The sequence below is a fragment of the Piliocolobus tephrosceles genome, chromosome 11, assembly GCF_002776525.5.
Source record: "Piliocolobus tephrosceles isolate RC106 chromosome 11, ASM277652v3, whole genome shotgun sequence".
In the NCBI taxonomy this organism is placed as follows: domain Eukaryota; kingdom Metazoa; phylum Chordata; class Mammalia; order Primates; family Cercopithecidae; genus Piliocolobus; species Piliocolobus tephrosceles.
The window spans coordinates 127212183-127232861 of record NC_045444.1 but is presented as its reverse complement, the minus strand read 5'-3'; the positions used below and the strand labels follow the sequence as shown (position 1 = coordinate 127232861).

At 59.0% G+C, this 20679-nt stretch overlaps 1 protein-coding gene across 1 annotated transcript in view; it reads right to left on the bottom strand.

Moving 5' to 3' along the window:
• Window positions 1-20679, bottom strand: part of ANO7 (anoctamin 7) — a 48809-nt gene that overhangs the window by 13029 nt on the left and 15101 nt on the right. The window contains exons 4-19 of the mRNA XM_031936563.1: window positions 17312-17419; window positions 16500-16636; window positions 15462-15519; window positions 14420-14530; window positions 13229-13394; window positions 11759-11849; window positions 10476-10572; window positions 8703-8846; window positions 8496-8633; window positions 7728-7826; window positions 7551-7653; window positions 5920-6031; window positions 5500-5554; window positions 3315-3412; window positions 1882-2027; window positions 1-109 (exon numbers count right to left, since the gene is read on the bottom strand). Coding sequence (XP_031792423.1) covers window positions 1-109; window positions 1882-2027; window positions 3315-3412; window positions 5500-5554; window positions 5920-6031; window positions 7551-7653; window positions 7728-7826; window positions 8496-8633; window positions 8703-8846; window positions 10476-10572; window positions 11759-11849; window positions 13229-13394; window positions 14420-14530; window positions 15462-15519; window positions 16500-16636; window positions 17312-17419 — 1772 coding nt within the window. The remainder of the gene's footprint in view (window positions 110-1881; window positions 2028-3314; window positions 3413-5499; window positions 5555-5919; window positions 6032-7550; window positions 7654-7727; window positions 7827-8495; window positions 8634-8702; window positions 8847-10475; window positions 10573-11758; window positions 11850-13228; window positions 13395-14419; window positions 14531-15461; window positions 15520-16499; window positions 16637-17311; window positions 17420-20679) is intronic.

Below are 20679 nucleotides of genomic sequence, written 5' to 3'. Positions count from 1 at the left end.
ACGAACTTGCGCGCGTCCAGGCGGATCTCCACCCAGTTGTTGAGCAGAGCGAAGAGCGGCGCGAGCGGACAGGCGGCCACGAAGATGGTGACGAAGCCGAACTGCAGCACTGCGGGGCGGGGGGCACGGCCGGGCTCTCCCACCGTCCGCCCTCAGCCCTCGGGACGCGCCCCCCGCGGAGGACCGGCGCGTCCACGTGGTGCCGCCGCCCCATCGCGGCTCATTCCCCTCCTCCTGGCCTCCTTCGTCCTGGACCGCGCAGCGCCAGGGCCATCGCCCCTGACCGGCCCCAGGCCGGCCGTCCCGCCCTGAGCTCCGTGTTTCCGGCTGGTCACGGGCCTCCCCGGGCTGGGTGAGTTCATGGACTAACTCGGGGCGGGTGTGGGAGCAGAAACCTGCTTCTGATTTTACAACCGGCTTCTCCACTCGCCCCTCAGGGGAGCTGTTAGGAGATGGCTCTTTGGAAGGGGTTCCTGGGTCTTCGTCCAGAATTACTAGTGAGATCATTGGGGTCCAGGGTCCAGTGGTGGAGGGTCAGGGCGTCCACTCCTCGCCCTGGGAACTGCCTGCTCCCTTTCCACAGAAGCTGCCGCTGCGCTGGGGCGCTCCAGGCCGTGCCGGCTCACATGCCCTCTTCATAGGTTAAGAGCTACCTGCCAGGCACAGTGTCTCACGCCTGTAATCCCCAGCACTTTGGGAGGCTGAGGCGGGTGGATCACCTGAGATCAGGAGTTCGAGACCAGCCTGGCCAATACGGTGAAACCCCCTCTGTACTAAAATACAAAATTAGCTGGACGTGGTGGTGGGCACCTGTAATCCCAGCTACTCGGGAGGCTGAGGCAGGAGAATTGCTTGAACCTGGGAGGTAGAGGTCGGAGTGAGCTGAGATGGTGCCACTGCACTCCAGCCTGGGCGACAGAAGGAGACTCTGTCTCAAAAATCAAAACGAAAACAGGCCCGGGACGGTGGCTCACGCCTGTGATACCAGCACTTTGGGAAGCCGAGACGGGCGGATCATGAGGTCAGGCGATCAGGACTATCCTGGCTAACACGGTGAAACCCCGTCTCTACTAAAAATACAAAAAATTAGCTGGGTGTGGTGGCGGCGCCTGTAGTCCCAGCTACTCGGGAGGCTGAGGCAGGAGAATGGCGTGAACCCGGGAGGCGAAGCTTGCAGTGAGCCGAGATTGCACCACTGCACTCCAGCCTGGGTGACAAAGCGAGGCTCCGTCTTAAAAAAAACAAAAAACAAAACAAAACAAAAATATTGCCTGATGATTCCTCCTCCCTTTGTCAGCTCAGAGTCAGACCCTGCACTGCAGCGACAGCACAGGTGGTGCAGACCCGCCCTCCAGAGTGCACCACCTGTGCAGGCGATGAGCCACTGGTACTGGCCACTACCTGTCAAGGTGACAGTTGTGGCTCCGCAAATAGCGTGAGCATTGAGATTTCTGGGGACGTCGGCTCTCCAGGCCGCTGCCTGGCAGTGTGGCTTCACCCTTGGAGGGCTTCTGTCAGCCGCCAGGGCCTGCTCTCCTAATTCTTCCCTTGCTCTGGCCCGTGCCTTCTAGGTCCAGGGACCCTAGGGGAGCTCCGCAACGACCCCGGGGGCCTCCTCCCTGTGGCGGTGCCCCTCTGTCCTCAGCCAACCCTCCTGGGTGCCCCTCTGTCCTCAGCTAACCCTCCTGGGCACTCTCAGGGGAAAAGAATTCCTTTCTGGATTCTCCACAGGCCCCACCCTCTGTCCCCACCCCACCACCACAGCACATTTCAGGGCAGATGTAGACAGAGCAATGTCAGGCTGGGAGGTCCCTGAGCAGAGTGGCTGCCCATCCCCGCCCACGGCGCCAGCCACTGCTGCAGCTGCTAACGGGCTCCTACCCATTTCCAGGTACTCGTCGAACAGACCCTCACAGGGCACAAGCTCATAGTCGGCCTCCCAGGGCCTCTGGCTAGCCCCTGGAGAAGCTCCCGCCTTCGTCTTCTTGGAGCGAAGCCGGAACTTCTGCCACCAGCCCTTTAGCTTCCTAGGGATGGGAATACAGGAAAATGACCTTTGATCTATGGTGGGTCTCAGTGACTGCTGTAGTCCTGGGGAAGATGTGGCCAGGACGAGCCTGTTGCTTTGCAATTCAAGGCAGCAGGGAGGGGTGGGGTCTGGGGCCCAAGGGGTGGACACAGTGAGAGCCAAGACCTTTGCAGATCGGACTCAGTGGAAGCGTCTGTGTCTGTTGGTCAGATGCAGAGGGGCGGTCCACCCTCCCAGCCCCCTGCATTGTTCCGTAAGGCTTTAGGGGTAATGGGCTCCTCCCAGAATTGCAAAGCAGTGCCCAAGAGCTCTGCCAAGGTTGGGAGCGAGTGGACGAGGACCACTGTTGTGTCCCAGGGAAAGCAGATGTCATGGAGGCCCACGTGTTGGGTTCGTCCTACAGGGGACATGTGTGTGTGTTGCCTTATCACACTGTCACTCGTCCCTGCCCTGTCCTGCCAGACACGGAGCTCCACCCTGCACCTTATGGTCTTGTGGTTTCACAGCACCCATAGTCCCGAGAGGCAGGGCCACCTCTCGGGATGTGGCGCGGCCACCATCTCCCAACTGCTATTTGTGGTGGCCCAGAAAAGGCAGTGCTGATTTGGGCGCTGTCTTCTGCGGGGAGATCAGGTGTTGAGGGGGCGCTGGGAGGGCACTCAGGTCAGTCTGGCCTTGAGCGGGAGGAGAGGCCCTGGGCAGCCTCTGTGAAGGACTCTGGCTTGAAAGGGGGACCCAGTTGCCTTGATGGGGGCCACAGTGCCTGCCAGTAGAGGTGGCACTAAGGAGATGGGAGCCTTGTGGTCAGGATGTCCCTGTCAAGGGCATCTGAGGCAGACGTGTCTGAGGATCAACCCTGAGCCTGGGGCCTCCTTTTCCTCCTCCCTCTTGTGCTACACTGGGGGCTGGGGATACCAAGGAACACCCTGGCCCAGCCGCAGCATCTCTGAATGGACACAGCCATCACCCCAGCCTGGGCCCAGGATCCCAGACCCCCTCCCCAGCCAAAGCTGGTCCCAGGGGTAGCGCCTTCCACAACCATAACCCAGAAGACCTCAGCCAGCCACATGGCAGCTGCAGGGCTGGCAGCCCAGAGCCCGGGGCAGATGGCCGGGCACACTCCCCATCCCCCTCCCCAGGCAAGGTGCTGATGTCCAGGAAGGGACAGACCCTGCCTTCCCTTCACCTCTTCTCCCAGCTAGGGCTGGGCTGGAGGCTGCTACCACCAGGTGCTCTGGGGTCCCTTGGTCCTTGGATGCCACCCAGGGTGGAGTGGGGGACTCACGGGATGAGGACCTCCTGCATGTTGTTGATGACCTGCTTGCCCACCATGATGACCAGGAGCTCCTGTGCCAGCTCGATGAGGCAGCCTCCAGCCGCGCACTAGGGCAGCAGGGCTCAGGTTAGCTGGGAGAGGGACCAGCCACTCGCCCACCCATTCCTTCTTGTCTCAAAGCTGGCCCTCTTCCTGGCCCCCACCTCCGTCTGACATGCCTTGGACACCTCGAGGGTTGCAGTGATGCTCCCACCATAACACCCCCTCCTGATCTCACAGGAGCCACCAGGTCCAGCTGGAAGACTGTGCATTGGAACAGCTGCAGGGGGCACTGCTATATGTACCTAATGGCACCCCAGTTTTCCTTTGGAGACCCACAAGGGGTTACATGGGGCTGACTGTAGCCTCTGGCTTCAGGACAGGCCCACGAGGCAGGCCCCACCAATCAGTGACCCCGTTCAAGCCAGTGAGAGGGGGACACAGGGAGTTCCTGGGAACACGCGCCTTGCAAGGGGTGCTAAGTCCGAGAGTGTGGGCCACACTGCAGGGCACCTTCCCTCCAGGTGGGGATAGTCTTTCGGAGAACACAGGCAATGCTGGGAACAGCAGTGCAGCATTTTTAACACCTGGATCATTCATACCTAAGTCCGCATAGCCCTGAGCATTTTCAGCACAAGAGCCAAGAAAATTCCCCCCCACCTTTTTTTTTTTGAGACGGGGTCTCATTTTGTTGCCCAGGCTGGAGTGCAGTGGCACAATCTTGGCCCCTGCAACCTCCGCCTCCCAGGTTCCAGCGATTCTTCTGCCTCAGCCTCCTGAGTAGCTGGGACTACAGGCGCCCGCCACCATGCCCAGCTAATTTTTGTATTTTTAGTAGAGACGGGATTTCACCATACAGGCCAGGCTATTATCCAACTCCTGACCTCGTGATCCACCTGCCTTGGCCTCCCAAAGTGCTGGGATTACAGGTGTGAGCCACCACACCTGGCCGAAAACTCCCTTTTTTGTTTAAGCCAGTTTGGGTTGGGAAATTTTCCCACTTAACAATTGAAAGTCCTCTGGCTGGTCCATTGTGGCACCCACAGCCACACTCCGCACTCCATCGCCAGCCTTCCCTTTCCCTCACATGAAAATGGAGAGCACCCCTTTGGGGGCAGCCACTTTGCAGTTGGGCCGGCTCATGGTCCAGGCCCCATGCAAAGTCTCTCTCCTCCTCCTCTTCCAAAAGGAGAAGAGATCTTTCAGGCCGGGCACTCGGCAGGGGTCCACTTAGGTCCCAGTCCAGCCCAGAGGCCACCTGTGGATGGCTCCAGATGCACCCACCCTGCGCCTGTGACCCCAGCTGCTGGGACATGCCTGGCCCGAACCCAGGAGGGGCCATGCCACGGGGACAGTTTTGAGGGCTTCTCTACGGTCTCTTGGAGGGGCTGTGGCACAATGGAGACTACTTCTGGGGTGACGCACACATCGATTACTTGCACCATGATCTCTGTCTTAGGGTCTGCTTTGCAGGAACCCCCATGACAACAGTGCTTCATCCTCCACCTGGTCAACTTCCACTTACTTTCTGAAAAACCAGGTTCACACCTGGCTCTTAGAGATACGAAGTCACAGGCAGAGCCCCCTGTACTGATGGGGAGAGGACAGCCGGCCACTGGGAGAACCCCGACAGTCATGGCGGCAGCACCCAAGCCTGTGAGCGAGGCCAGCCTCTGCGGCCCCTGTGTGCCAGAGGCTCTGCCTCCACCATAATGGCTCACACTTGTCTCACGTGTGAATTGGGTTAAAATGGGGAAACAGTAATACGGGCCAGGACAGCTGGGGTGGGGTAGGTTTTTTGGTTTGCTTGTTTTTATTTTTGTGGAGACGAGGTCTCACTATGTTGCCCAAGCTGGTCTCGTACTCTTGGGCTCACGCGATCCTCCTCCCTCTGCTTCCCTAGGTGCTGAGATTACAGGCGTGAGCCACGGTCCCCGGCCCGGAGTGTTTGGGTGTGGTTCTGAATGGGACATATTGAGGGTCAGAATAAGTGGTGAAGAGAGGCTGGGAGTCCTAAGTGGTCAGCTGCACAGCTGGCCCTGGCTGGGCGATGAGGTAGCCGGTGGCGGGAGGAATTGCTGCAAATCAAAGCTCGAATGGAAGTGAGAGGAAGCACACAGCTCATGCACCAGCCCCGGGCCTCAGGCACGCTTACCTCCTCGTTGCGGACTCCAAACAAGGTGTGGTAGTTGCCTGGGTATCCCACAAACCTAGGAGAAAGTCAAGGTCATGAGCCTTGATGGAATCTTTCCTGTCTCCTCCCACTTCCCTGGGCTCTTGAGGCCTGAGCAGAGTTGCTGCACCTGCCCTGGAGGGAGCACGAACTGTGGCGTAGAGTCCAGGCTGCAAGGTGGGCCTCCTGTGGACCCCCGAGCTGGGTGGGGACCAAGAGGTGGGCAGCCCCTGTTTGCTCAGAGGGGCAGGGCGGCATGGGCCCCTGTCCCCTGCCTGGGTCTCCCGTTCCATCCTCCACCCTGCCTGAGCACGGCTGGGTGATGCCTGGTGCCCAGGCAGCGGGAAACAAGCAGAACCGAGCTGGGGCGAGCTGGGGCCAGAGGGAGGGGTGTCCACCAACCTGCCTTTGAAGAAGGCAATGTAGATGGGTGAGGAGTAGAAGTTGACGAACTGGAAGATGAACACCTTGAGGGTGAAGGCGTCCTCGAACTTGGTCTGGGTGCGGTGCATTTCTGTGGCACAGAGAGCCTGGGCTCAGTCCCTGGGGGAGTCACTAGCATCCAACTAGGGGCCCCCTCTCCTAGGACCACCTTGCCACACACGGGTGAGGAAAAGGCCATATCATCCAGATATTTTAAAGAAGGGGACAAAGTAAGACATTTCCAAAGTCACCCAAAAACATGTTGATAAGAGGAGTTGGGAAAACGGATAATACCTGTTTCCCAACACTAATCACGAATGTGGTGCACACAGGCGGGCGGTCAGGGGAGGGGTCAGAGAAACAGAATAGAGGCTCGAGGCCAAGGCTGTGAAGGGGACTGGGCTCTGGTGCAGGTGCCAGAGTCAGGAGCATAAAAGGCTAAAGGTTACCGGAGGGAAAGAGGGAGGTACAACACCCCACAGTCGCAGAAGCAGCTGGGCGGCTCCCCTCAGGGCCCTGCCCTTGGCCGTCCAGCACCAGGAACCTCTCCCCGAGACACCTGCCACCTGCACAGGTCTCTCCCTGACACCCGCCTTCCCCTGGCCACCCAGCAGGAGGCACTTCCTCCTCAGCACTGAAGCCCTCGCCCGTTATCTGTAGCTGTGCCGACAGCCAGTTCTGTCCCCTCTCCTAGAACCTGGGCCCCAGGGCAGGGCTGCCCGCTTTTGTTCAAGGCTATTCACCCCCAGGCTAGAGCAGGGCTGGTGAGAGGCAGCAGCTTATGGAATGAATAGGTTGGTCCCTAAGTGTTTGTCCTCAGGAAATGAGACAGAGAAAGAGAAGGCTGAAGGGAGGGGACGGGAGAGGGAAGAACTGAGAGGCAGTTGCCCAGTCCAGCGGCCGATCCCCCACGCCACCCCACAGAGGCTCCGCGGCCCTGTTCTGGAGGGACGTCTCCCACCTGGGGACCTCGCAGCCTGGAGGGGACCCTGTGGAGGGGCGAGAATTCCTTGGGTGCTTGAGTGCCCCCAGGGTCCTTGATCTCCAGGAAGGCCCTGCTCACTGCTCTTTTAAGGGAGCCTCGGGGGAGTCTCAGACACCTCCAGTCGGTACCACACTTAGAAATGGGGGGCACTGGCATCCTAACCCAGGGATCGTTTGTGTCCCACCTGGGGTGCCAAAAACAATCAGAAAGAGAAAGAAAAGCAGGTGCCGCGGCTCATGCCTGTAATCCCAGCACTCTGAGAGGCCTAGGCAGAAGGATCACTTGAGGCCAGGGGCTGGAAACCAGCCTGGGCCACATAGTGAGACCCCTGTTCCATTCGAAAAAAAAAAAAAAAAATTCAGCTGGGCACAGTGGTCCCAGGTACTCAGGAGGCTGAGGCAGGAGGATCCCTTGAGCCTGGGAGGTCAAGGCTGCAGTGAGCCATGATCATGCCAGTGCACTCCAGCTTTGGCAACAGAGTGAGATCCTGTCTCAAAAGAAAAAAGAAAGAAGAAAGGAATAGAAGTGAGGGCCCTGTGTGTCAGTGAGTGAGAAAGTCATGTTCTGGCTTGGGGCCGGCAGGGTGGGCCCCTGGTCAGTGCCCGGCCGGCCTCAGCCCACTCACCCCATCGTGTCAGGACGTGGGCCAGGGACACATAGATCTTGGAGAGGATGAGGATGAAGATGAGGTTCACTACAGACCCTGTGAGGCTGGCGATGCGAGAGGCCTGACAGGAGACAGGCAGTCAGAGCTGGATGAGGGGCTGCTCAGGGCCCCCCGAGGCAGGCGGCAGAGGCTCACCCAGGCTGCGAGGAGGGTGTTGCCCGACCTGGACACCACGATGGCCATGATGGCGCGGTACAGGATGATAGACACAAGGCACATGACCACTACGGCCACCTGCGGGGCAGGGAGGCCCGTGAGCCGCTTCACGGTGGCTTGGGCACCCCAGCACCCTCAGGCCATGGCCCCTGACAGCTCTCCTGGTCCACTGCTGGCCCCAGCACTGCCTCCTCTGGGAAGCCCCCTGCCTCCAGCCCCGGCTATGCTCCCAGGCGACGTCCTTCTTGATGGGTTGTTCAGGCAGAGGTGGGGTTAGGGTTAGAGGCTGGGCCACATCTGGGTGTCAAGGCAGCCACTGTGAGTGTTAGAGCCATCCCATCCCAGGAACTGGGATTCCTGACATCTTGGCAGGGTGGGAGGGGTCCTATTAGGAAGCCCCTTGGGCTGGAAGACAAGACCCCCTTGGGCTGCAGCGAATGGCCCTGCTGGGGTGCCTGCTTCTCTTTTCCTTGAAACCGACCCCCTTGCTTGAAAAATGCCCCATGCCCACACCCACGGGGAGCCCCTCCCAGGTCCTCTGTATGACTCTCAGCTGGGACCCCACAGCCAAGCCCTGGGCCAGCCCCTCCCTGGAGCCTGGGCACATGGGGGCCTCTCCGCAGGGAGTGAGGGTCCTGCGCCCAGAGGAGGCATCTGGCCTCGGCACCACGGTCGGACGGGGGACAAAAACCACCCCACGTGGTGCAGGAGGATGGAGGCATGAGTGGAGGGCAGGGGACCGCGTACCATCATGACGATCACCACCGAGCCGGCCAGCATGCGGCGCGCGCGGCTCCTCTCGGGGAAGTAAGGCTCGTCCTCACCCGTGATGGGGTTCGGGGCTGTCGTGGGGGCTGAGGCGGCAAACTGGGGCCGAGGCCTCTCCTGGAAGGGAGCCGGTGCTCAGTGGTGGCCCTTGCTGAGTGTGACCGTGGTCCAGTGGGGGTGGCTCACCTCGATGTCCTCGTAGTCAGAGCAGTCCCAGCGGTAGGCCAGCGTGGCGCTCTTCCGCTTCCAGTACTCCAGGAGCAGCACGGCCCACAGTGCCATGAACAAGCTGAAGAAGACGGTGCCGCCGTGGTCGAACAGCCGGCCGGCCTGTGGCAGGGATGTGGAGCGTCCAGACTTGCTTGGGACTGGAGGCCCCTTGTTCCTTCCAGCATTCCTTCCTTCTGGAATGGGAATGTGCATCCCACATACATCCCCCCACTGTGTGTTTTGTTTGTTTGTTTGAGACGGAGTCTGGCTCTGTTGCCCAGGCTGGAGTGCAGTGGTGCAATCTCAGCTCACTGCAAGCTCCGTCCCCCGGGTTCACACCATTCTCCTGCGTCAGCCTCCCAAGTAGCTGGGACTACAGGTGCCCACCACCACGCCCGGCTAACTTTTTGTATTTTTAGTAGAGACAGAGTTTCACCGTGTTAGCCAGGATGGTCTCGATCTTCTGACCTCGTGATCCGCCTGCCTCGGCCTCCCAGAGTGCTGGGATGACAGGCGTGAGCCACCGCGCCCGGCCCCCGACTGTGTTTTGGAAGCACAGACCCACAGAGGGAGAGGAATTTTGCCTCAGGACGGCCCACACCCAGGTCTCACCCACACCTGACTCTGAGGATGTGATTTGGGACTTTCTGAGCTGAAATTTTCGTGGGATTTTGGACTGGAGTTAATGCTGTAAGAGGCTGAGACTTTGGAGGATGCTGAGATGAGGTGAATGTATTTTCCACATGGGATGGACATGAAGTTTTGGGAACCAGAGGATGAACTCTAGTGAGTTGAATTCTGGCCCCCAAAAGATAGGTTCGTTGGGAACCTCAGAATGTAATCTTATTTGAATAAGGGCCTTTGTAGATTAAGGATCTCCAGGTGAGAGCACCCTGGTCAAACCCTCACAAAAGGGGAGAAGAGGAAACAGCACGCAGGCACAGAGGGGAAGGTCAGGTGGAGACGGAAGCGGAGATTGGAATGAGGAGGCCACAAGCCAGGGAGGACCAAGGCCCGCCAGCAGCACCAGAAGCCAGGAGAGAGGCCTGAGGTCGAATCCCCAGAAGTGGCCAAGCCTGCCAACACCTTGATTCTGGACTCCAGCCCCGGGTCTGTGAGAATGAGTCTCTGCTGTTTTAAGTTCCCATTTGTGGTCCTAGGAAACATCCAGGTGGATTCTCAGGAGTGAAATTAAAGGGCATCTGGCCCGTCAGTAGTGCCAAGGGCTCTGGGTCCAGTGCACGTGGGGTACAAGCAAGGCCCTGAGGTCCCTGGGAAGGTGGACAGACCTAGGAAGCATGCCAGGCAGGTGGGGGAACAGAGGGGCTCAGGGACTGCAGGAGCCTCCTGCCCGGGTCTCGTAAGCTGGGAATTCTGCTCACAAGTCCAACCTTTTGGTTCTGCCTGTGCCCTGGTGGCTCCAGGGTTTGTCTGCCTTGGAGCCAAGGGCCAGGTGCCCCCAGAGTGCCAGAGCTAGAGTCCTGGCCTGGGGTGTCCTCGAGTGAGAAGTACTAACATGGGCCACTGCTGAGTGCAGGCACTCTGCCAAGTGCCGGGAGGCGTGTGCCAGGCGTAACCCCAGCTCCAGGCGAGAGAACGAAAGTTAAGGAGCTCACGGAGCATTCCGCCTTTACAGGGTGACAAGCAGGACAGGGGCTGGTGCAGGCAGAGTCAGGACCAGGACCAGGGGAGCTGCCCTCCTCATCCCCCGACTCCCAAATCTTTTACCCCACCCACCTCTTCTCATACCTGGGCCAGGGCACAGGCGCTAGAGAGCAGCCAGAAAGGGCAATCGAGGCAAAGTGGGCACATCTCAAAGCTGTCCTTGCTGCCACACAGTTCCTGCCTTCGAGGCATGGAGTGGAGGGTGCGAGTTAATGGGGGAGGGGGCTGGTTGCTCCTCCCAGCTAGGCGCCTCCCTTGTCCTCTCTCCCCACCACTGCCTTTGCCAGACCCAGCATTTCTTTTTTTTCTTTCTTTTTTTTTTTTTTTTGAGACAGAGTCTCGCTCTGAAGCCCAGGCTGGAGTGCAGTGGTGTGATCTCGGCTCACTGCAAGCTCTGCCTCCTGGGTTTACGCCATTTTCCTGCCTCAGCCTCCTGAGTAGCTGGGACTACAGGTGCCCGCCACCACGCCCAGCTAATTTTTTGTATTTTTAGTAGAGACGGGGTTTCACTGTGGTCTCGATCTCCTGACCTCATGATTCGCCCGCCTTGGCCTCCCAAAGTGCTGGGATTACAAGCGTGAGCCACCGTGCCCAGCCAGGCCCAGCATTTCTTAAGAAAATAGTTGTTTTAAAATATATGCCATGACAATGTCTGAGTTAAGTTTCTCAATTTCAGTTCCATGATAAACTAAAACAAAAGCCCATTAATATTATAAGAAAGCTTACATTATTATAATAAATAAGAGTGCCAATAAAATTAGCATGGGAGCACTCCTGCCCACCTGTCAGCCTTGGAGCACTCCTGTCCATCTGTGTCAGCTTTAGAGCACTCCTGACCACCTGTCAGCCCGGGAGCACTCCTGACCACCTGTCAGCCCAGGGCCTTCCTGTGCACCTGTCAGTCTTGGAGCACTCCTGTCCACCTGTCACCCTGGGAGCACTCCTGTCCACCTGTCAGCCCGGGAGCGTTCCTGTCCATCTGTGTCAGCCTGGGAGCACTCCTGTCCACCTGTCAGCCTGGGAGCACTCCTGTCCACCTGTCAGCCCAGGGCCTTCCTGTGCACCTGTCAGTCTTGGAGCCTTCCTGTGCACCTGTCAGTCTTGGAGCACTCCTGTCCACCTGTCAGCCCGGGAGCGCTCCTGTCCATCTGTCACCCTGGGAGCACTCCTGTCCACCTGCCAGCCTTTCAGCCGTGTCCACAAGGCCCTTTGTGACACTCCTGAGGACAGGCATGTGTTCACCTCTCACCTCAATCACTTCAAGCACCAGCTGTCTGCACAGGGCCTCACACCCGGGGGTCCCCCCATCCCACACCCCTCTGGAGGCCCAGCACCAGGCCTCAGAGCTGCGGAGGGGGAACACTCACGTGGGTATATCTGAGAACACCAGGAAGCAGCCCACCAGGAACACCAGTGTGCCCACCACCGCTGCTGGCAGGAGCCAGCCTGTGTAAAACCCTGCAGAGAGGATGGCAGGGTCCAGCATTAGGAACCGGGCTTGGGGGCCCCAGGTGGGGTCCACACAGCCATGCTTGTCCCCTAGGGGCCACCCTCAGCCCAGCTGGGCCCTCTGTGAGGAAGCCAAGAGGTGCACGGCTCTCCCTGGCAGCTCTGGCAGGGCCGCGCCCTTCTGGGCCTCCGCCTAGACTCTGGACACCCCTACCACACTGACCCCGACACCAGTGCTGCTGGGATTCCAGCCCACCAGGCTCTCCACCTCTGGATGCCCTCTCAGCCAGCTCACTCCAACCAACCTGCCCAGGATGGACGGAGAAGTCCCTCCACGTCCTGCTCACCACAGAAGTGTGGGCCCACCCGTGTTCCAGCCCCAGGGAAACCACGGGTCATTCTGGGTGCCTCCCTCCCCACCACCCAACCCCCACCCTGGCCCCTGCCTCATCTGACCACAGCCACAATCCCTCAGTTACCCCAGGCCCTCAGCATGTACCCTGACTGCCTCCCATAGGGCTAGTCCAGTCCCGGGCCTGGTGTCCTGTCTCCTGCCTGTCTCTGCTGGCCAGAGTGACTGCTGTGAAATGCAAGTCTGCCTGGAGCCCAGATGCAGCCCTGGCCCTGCTTGCCCCCAGCAGCCCTCAGCCTGGCCGTGCTGTCCCAGGGTTGCTGCTCCAGGCCCTGAGATGGCCGGGTGAGTCCTGGCACACAGGAGCTGTGCCTCCACCCCAATGCTGTACCCCAACTGCCCTTCTATGCCTGCCGGCCCCACCCACTGCCCTGGCTGGCTCTATTGTCTGGGTCCACTGTGGGGCTGTGTGTGGGGACGAGAAAGGGCTTTGGAAGTTCTGGGGCACAGAATGAAGGGGCTGGGGCCGACCCAGGATGGGGAAGGGAGGGTGCCAAGAGCTGAGTGGGGTGAGGGCAGCCAGGACCCAGGAGGAACGGCTCTGGGGTTGCCTGGGGCAGATGGGCATCTGGAAGGTGCTGGCCTGCTTGGAGGAGATGAGAGGCTTGGCCTGGACCCAGGCAGGGGCGACCTCCCTAGGATGGAAGTGTCTGCGGAGGCCCCAGGGCCTCATGGGCCAGTGACAGCCGGGGAGGGAGTCAGGAGAGACCCCCACCAGCAGAAGGGGTTCTCAGCACTGTTACTGGGGCATTAGGAGGCCAAGGCCCAGCATCATCATGGCACCCAGTTAAAGTGACCAGGTTTGGGGAGAGCCAGGAGGGCAGCCCGGCAGGAGTCAGCCAGGCGAGGTCAAGAGCCATGCCCACCGTCCAAGCCCGCACGCACGCCGCCCTCCGAGGCATGGACGGGCAAATTGTCACAACCTGAGACCAAGCTGGGGGAGCCCAGGCGGTCTGGGGGAAGTCGGGGGACTCACCGAGCCAGGCGAAGTAGAGGGCCACCTTCTCTCCGAAGTACCTGCGCACGTGGTCCAGGGGCTGGTACTTGTTCCACTTGCCCCAGCGTGCCCAGTGCTGGAAAAGGACTTGGCGCTGGTTGAGGTGCGGAGCCTGTGGGCCCTCTGGGGGCGTCTTGAAGGGGCCCTGGGGGCGAGAGGACTGTGGGTAGGAGACTCCCCCTGCTTATCCCACCGGGCGCTGCTGTAGGTGCAGGGACTTCAGTGTGGGACACGGGCAGATCAGGCCCGGGAGTCTGGGATTGCTCCATGAAGAAAAAATAGAGTAATGTGGAGGGGTGGGTACAGGGTGGTCCAGGAGGACCTCTCCGAGGAGGGGACATGTGTGGTGAGGCCTCTCTGACTCCTGGGCTGTGAGGGTTCAGGGCAGGGAAGGGCCTGGAGAGGCCACCCTGGGAGAAGCCAGTGGCCTTGGTCCAGGGCCCAGCACCTTCTCTGGGTTGGAGATTCCCCAGGCTGGTGTCCTGCGCTGTGCGTCCTGGGCCCTGGCTGGCGGAAGGAGCCGCCCCAGTGAGGTGGGACACCTGGCATTTCCACACCCACTTTTTCATTTAACCTCCATGACGGCATTGGGGCAGGACTGGCCCCCTGGCCACGCAGCAGTGGGCTCAGGCCTGACCAGGCCCCGGATGCCCTGGCTGCCTGCGAGGCCCCTGCCCGGCTTGACCAAGGGGGAAGGCTCGGGCGGGTGGGGGGTAAATGGCCGCCTGCTCCCCACCGTGGCTGTTTTCTCAGGGATGATGGTAAGGCTGACAGGAACAGGTGCAGCGGCAGCTGCCCCAGTCAGTGCCCGCTTTGGCATTGCCTCAGTTTACCCAGCTTCTGGAGGGGGATAAGAGACCTCACTGTGTTTCCCAGCAAGAGAAGCTACCCAGAGAGACGGAGCCATAGCATCCAGAGCCCAGGGACTGGCCTATTCCCATGTTAGGCACCACAGTGTGGGCTGCAGTCCACGCAGAGCTGGACCTGAGGCCCTGGACAGGCCACGGGATGGCCTGGTCACATCGCCACATGTGTGCGTTTAGTGTTCTGACTCCTGGGTGGTCACGCGGCTGACTCTGCCTGCCCCACACCCACCTCCCTGGGGGCCAACAGGACCCAAGGGGACTCGTCCCCCATACCCAGGCTGGAGCCCCCAGTCCCCGAACTCACATCGTGCAGGGGGAAGGCAGCACTGAGGACACCCTCTGCCAGCAGCTGGTGGATCCCAAGCAGGTTTTTCTTCTCGTGGCCATACGGGGTCTTGGCCAGGATCTCAAACAGCTGCAGGGGGTGTGGAGGGTGGTGCAGGTCACCGATCACGTAATAGCAGAACAGGGATGTCCTAGCTAGTCTGTCTTCAGACCAAGGCCAAGGCCACGGACGGCCTCTCTTAGCCTTCTGGTGACAACAGCGATCTGATGGATCGCTCTTTGTGTCACCACCTCACATGCAGGACGCCCCTGTGCCAGGGTGGCCTCATTCTCCCGCTCTGCAGGCTCGGAGGCCTTGACCAGCGCCACACGGCATGTGGGGGTTGAGTCTGCACCCAAAGCTGGGCCCCCGCCTGGCCATGCACAGCCCACTCTGAACCCGCAGCCTGGGAGTCAGCTGTGTCCAGGGTCTGCCCCTACCTGTGCCCTGCCCCCTACCTGGGCAGCCCACCCTGGGTGACGGCAAATACGGCAGCCTGGGAGTCAACTGTGTCTAGGGTGTGCCTTGCCCCTACCTGGGCAGCCCACATGACTGTGTGCCCCGTGGTGGTCTGCAGGGCCTCTCCTGGGTAGGCCTGGACTGGCCCTTCCCTGCCTGCAGGCCTCAGGAGCAGGCCTCCTGCCAGGGTGCCTTGGGCCTGCCCCACCTGGTGCCGCCCATCCTTGGACGTCGCTGCAGGGCGGGTCTGCTCCCAGCCAGCAGGACCCACCCTGCCTGGGGCTAGTCTCGGCTGTCCCTCATGTCCATAAAGCTAATATCTATTTTGAGCCCTAGGGTCCCAGAGGGGAACTGGACCTTTCCCCACCCCTCCCCTATCCCAGACCATGGCCTGCCCTGTGTTTGGAGCTGAGGTCAGCCTCTACAGTTTCCAAAGTCTCCAGGACCAGGCCTCAGGCCTCTGATCTCAAGCGGGCCTTTCTGCGTCCACAGAGGCTGGGGGCTGGCAGGATCCTCAGAGCCAGGTCAGGGTTTGGGGCCTGCAGCAGGGACCCCCACTCACAATTTGGTGCCTCTTGGTGCTTGTGAAGAAGGTGTCCTGGTTGTCACTCCCGAGGAAGCTGTGGGCATGTGAACGGTGCAGAAGGTTTGGGGCCCAGGTGCTGGTGCACACGCAGGAGCACAGGCCTGCGGGCACAGCCCTCGCCCCAGGAGAAGCAGCTGGGTCCTTGGCAGGTCAGTGGCTCCCGATTTTGCCTTTCACATCCCCAGGAACAGGAGGCCACAGGAGGCCCTCAGATACCCAGAACCCCTCACCACACAGGGTGGGGGGAAGCAAACTGTGGTCGGGCACAGGGCAGGGCGGTGCAGTGAGGGCCAGGCTGGCCAGGGAGCCCCATCCCGTGTGCCGCCCTGAAGCTCCGGCATGGGGCTGAGGGTGCTCGTGGGCAGTGTGGACAGTGACTGGGCAGGGGTCCTCCCTGGGAAACCAGAATCTTGGGAAACCATGGGTGGGGCAACACGGAGTGAGACTGAATTTCCCACCAGCCCCAAAAGGAGGCACCCCGTGTGTCAGAAAGGCTGCCTTCAGCAGTGGTCCCCAACAGCGGTCCCTGCCACTTCGGACTCCCCCAGTCTATAGGCCTGGTGCCATAGTGCGACTGGCTTTGTCCGGTAGTAGTGTGTGTGGACGACACACGAGTCGTTTCCAGGAGGGAGTCAGCGTGGGCAGAACCGGTCCCTGTTTTCTACCTCGGCAGTTGGGGAGGCTGTGATGAGACAGAGCCTCCGTCACCCAGGCCCTGAGAGACCGTGGTGATCAGGTGCCGCACCGACCTACCACACGTGTGCCTGAGCAGGAACTGGACCTTGCGTGTCCAGCCACTGGGCCTTGGGGGTATCTGTCCTGCAGCACAACCGCCCTAGCCTGGCCGATGCAGCCGGTCTGGAAACGCAGACATGTGACAAGCACGCCCACCTGGCCTGATTCCCTGCTGAAAACTCGAGGTGAGGGGAGTCCTGAGGAAGGACCAAGTTCCGCTCACGCATTCACCGACTCCCATTCACTCCTTTCCTCTGACTGGCAGGGCCCCCGCCTTACCGTGGCAGCTTGTTCACTCTGAACTGGCAGGAGTAGTACTCGGGGGGCACGTCTGGCACAACCTCCAGCAGGACATTGGGGATGCCCAGCCACGCCAGCAGCTCGGCCGACCAGTTGGAGGCCTGGTTGGGTAACTCCTGGAAGGAAACGTCAGTGGCTCCTCCCACTGCTGAGAGGAGGGCAAACGCCCGCGTGGGAGTGGAGGTTGTGCAAGTTTGCAAATTGGGCAGTGGGCAAAGGGGCTCCAGCAGAGGGAAGGAGCACGGGAGACCCTGGGAGGGCCCAGGAGAAACCCCTTCCCTTCTCAGGGCCTCAGGCTCCGAGGCCACTTAGCTTGTCCGTTTGTAGCCCAGAGCCCCTCAAGTGGAAAAGGGATGGGAGCTGGTGAGTAGCGTGTCTCTGCCACCCGCAGCAGTGAGGGTCAGGCCAGCCAGTACGGTGGGTGGCGGGCCCACGTCCAGGCCCAAGATGGTCCAGGTCCCTGAGGTCACCTGGAGGCAGCCTTCTCCACCCCACGTCCACAGGCTGGGCCCTCAGCAGGTGGCCTGGCGGGGGTCTGGGCCTGGAGGGGTCAGCTCAGTGCACACACACTGTTCACCTGACCCCATCTCCCGCGAGCCCACCATGGGGGATGCCACCACGCGCCCCGTTTGCCCGGTGATGTTTCTTGGGGTCTGGTGTTGGGGTGGGTAAGAGGAGCCCTCCCAAGGCTGTCGGCATGGGCAGCTGGATGCAGTGTTTGGGGACCAGTCACCAGCAACCCTGGCTGGGGGGACCTCCAGGCCCACCCTGTCCCCACGCCTCCCGCGCACCTGCAGGGGCAGCTTCAGGCGCAGGTCTTCGGCGTAGTAGCAGAGCACAGCCCAGGAGGCGCTGAGGAGGGCGTAGCGCACTGTGGTGTTCCCGTCCTGGACGGCAGGCTGCAGGCACCCAGGGCTCCGTGAGAGCGTGAGGGTGCACGTGTGTGTCCATTCGCACTCTTAGGAAAACACTGGCATTTCTGTAGCCGTGGTAACACCTGACTTTGAATCACCTATTTGATACATGACACCTGCTCCCGTGGACACGCCTCTGAAAGCTAACCAGGCCTCGACAGCCCCGCTGGGGAGTCGGCCCCAGCAACAGATTCCCTGCAGACAGCACGCTGTTGGGGCTGGCATCACCTGCAGCCTCCCCTAAGGCTAGGGAGAGCCTCGCCCTGCTGGCCAGACCATGCTGACCCACGCCCGCCTCCCGGCTTGAGGGGCAGCACCTCCGGCTTTTGGTTTCCAACAATGAACAGTCGCCTCACCTTTGATCAGTCACCAGGTGCACGTTGTGCACGGACACGTTTCCGTGTGTGCGTACATATGGGTGGGCACTACTGTCTATGTTCACATGTGCACGTGTGTGCCAACATGTGACAGGCGCTCCTGGAGCCTGGGGTGAGTTGAGACAGGGATCTTCAGTCCAGTGGACAAATGCCTCCTCTGAGTGCAAAACTGCTTTTCAGCACCACCCCCTTTAGTCCAGTGGCCCTCGGCCCTCACAGCCATCTGGGGTTCCCCAAGTGCCAAAGCCCCGGCCCCAACTTGGGCGAAATGGAACAGTCGAGGGCAGACCCAGGCCCCCGGCTGGCTGTGATGTGCGCTGAGAGCTGAGAATTGTCCTGCAGACCGAAGACCAGGCACACTTTGGGCAACGTGCTGCAGTAGTCCCCACTGCCTTTAGTTTGTCAACTAAAGGCAAACCTGCCCAAGTCTGGATGGTGACCTTGAAAACTCATGGAACCACAGCACCCAGACAGCTCTGTCCATAATAAAAGCAGGTGTCTTTCACCTCCACCTCCCAGACACTGAAGCAGATCCAAACTCAGGAGTAGGGGGCTGTTAGCTCTGTGGGCTCCATGTGCCAACACCTGAGAAGGCCCTGGAAGGAAGCCAGGGAGAGCGGGGCTGGCAGCATGGGGTCGGGGGATGTGGCAAGTGAGGGCTGTTCCCTGTGTGTTCTGGACAAGGAGTAGGAAACGTGGGAATGAGAAGGCGGGCGAGGGGAGAAAGGCACGGAAGGTGGAGGGGAGTCGGATGCAGGACTAACTCAGTCCACAGGAGGTTAAAACGAACCAGGACACCATCATGACCACGAGAGCCAGCCAGGACTGGGGAAAGATGTCTGTCACACACGCCACCAGCAATGGCTAAGTAGCCGGAACAGACAAGCTCCTAAGCCTTAATAAGAAAAAGGCAGGTGAGGCCGGGCGTGGTGGCTCATGCCTGTGATCCCAGCACTTCGGGAGGCTGAGACAGGCAGATCCCTTGAGGTTCATGACCAGCCCGGCCAACATGGGGTAACCCCATCTCTACTAAAAATACAAAAATTAGCCAGGTATGGTGGTACACACCTGTAATCCCAGCTACTCAGGAGGCTGAGGCAGGACAATCACTTGAACCCAGGAGAGAAAGGTTGCAGTGAGCCGAGATCGCACCACTGCTCTCCAGCCTGGGTGACAGTCAGACCCTGTCTCAAAAAAAAAAAAAAAAAAAGGCAGGTGACTTGGGAGGCTAAGGCAGGCAGACTGCTTGAGCCCAGGAGTTCCAGACCAGCTAGGACCACAAAGTGAGACCTCATCTCTACAAAAAATACAAAAAATTTGCCGGGCACGGTGGTGTGGGCCTGTAGTCCCAGCTACTCAGGAGGCTGAGCTGGGGAGATGGCTTGAGCCTTGAGCCTCAGGAGATTGAGGCTGCAGTGAGCCGTGACTGCACCACTGCACTCCAGCCAGGGCAAAAGAACAAGACCCTGTCTCGTTAGGCCGGGCATGGTGGCTCACGCCTATAATCCCAGCACTCTGGGAGGCCGAGGCAGGTGGATCACAAAGTCAGGAGTTTGAGACCAGCCTGGCCAACATGGTGAAATCTTGTCTCTACTGAAAATACAAATATTAGCCAGGCATGGTGGCAGATGCCTTGTAGTTCCAGGTACTTGGGAGGCAGAGGCAAGAGAATTGCTTGAAACCGGGAGGCGGAGGTTGCAGTGAGCCGAGATCGCACCACTGCACTCCAGCCTGGGAAACAGAGCAAGACTCTGTCTCAAAACAACAACAACAACAAAAATTAAACAGCTAGATGTCAAACTCAGATTTAATGGTCTCTTTCTAAAGGACAAGCATTGGAACTATTTTATATACATAGAAGCTCCTAATAAAGATCTCAATGGTCATTCATTCCCCAAGGAAGAAACAATCAACAAATTTATTCATGATCTTCCTGCTTTCTTATCTGAATTGATGTATACAAAGCACTGAACCTTGGTGTGGACAATTATTGATTACGTGTAACTGGAATTGTATTTAAATTTCTCATCTCACTTTTATTCTAAGGAAGGCATTTTACTAACCCTCTCAAGTGCTGATGACTATAATCAAGCCATCATAATAATAATAATTACAATAATGATAATAACAATATACTTGTCTCACCCTTTACAGTTTATAAAATCCATTCCAAGATGCGTTCACATGTATTATCTCACACATAAAAGGGTATTTTTCTACATTAACGGGGATTGGTCTTGAGAGTAAAAAGCATAAACAAAGCGCATGATCATTTATGAATTAGCATTTCAGGGTCTTTGTGGCAGGTCCCGTCTGTGCGCCTCCCTCATCTCTTTGGATTCTATTACTATTTCTGTGCACACCAACATCTTTGCTGACTGGCTGACCTGAGGCTGCCAGAACACATTCAGCCCATATGTAAGAGATGAAAGTGGCTGGAAATTGACATCTTCCGGAATATTCATATTTTGTAACCAATAGCTGATGGGTGGGGGATATAAATACCCCAGCTCCTTTGCCCCTTGGCTAGGATAATCCTAAAGTGTGTGTTTTATGGTATTTTCTCAAGCTTCCTTACAGGATTATGCTTCAGGTACCAACAACAGTAGCTAGGGTTTCTGACTGTTTCTTTCCCTCCCTGTGTCTCCTCCACGTTATCCTTTTATGCCTCTGCAACTCCCAAATAAACTGTGCATCCTCAATCCTCCTCTTATGAACTGCTTCTGATGATAATGATCTTAAGACAGTGTATATATCATTCCATCAAGACAGGTACTTGGATGTTCATGGCTGCGCTATTCACAATAGCAAAGACATGGAATCAAACCAGGTGCCCATCAATGGTAGACTGAATACAGAAATTGTGGT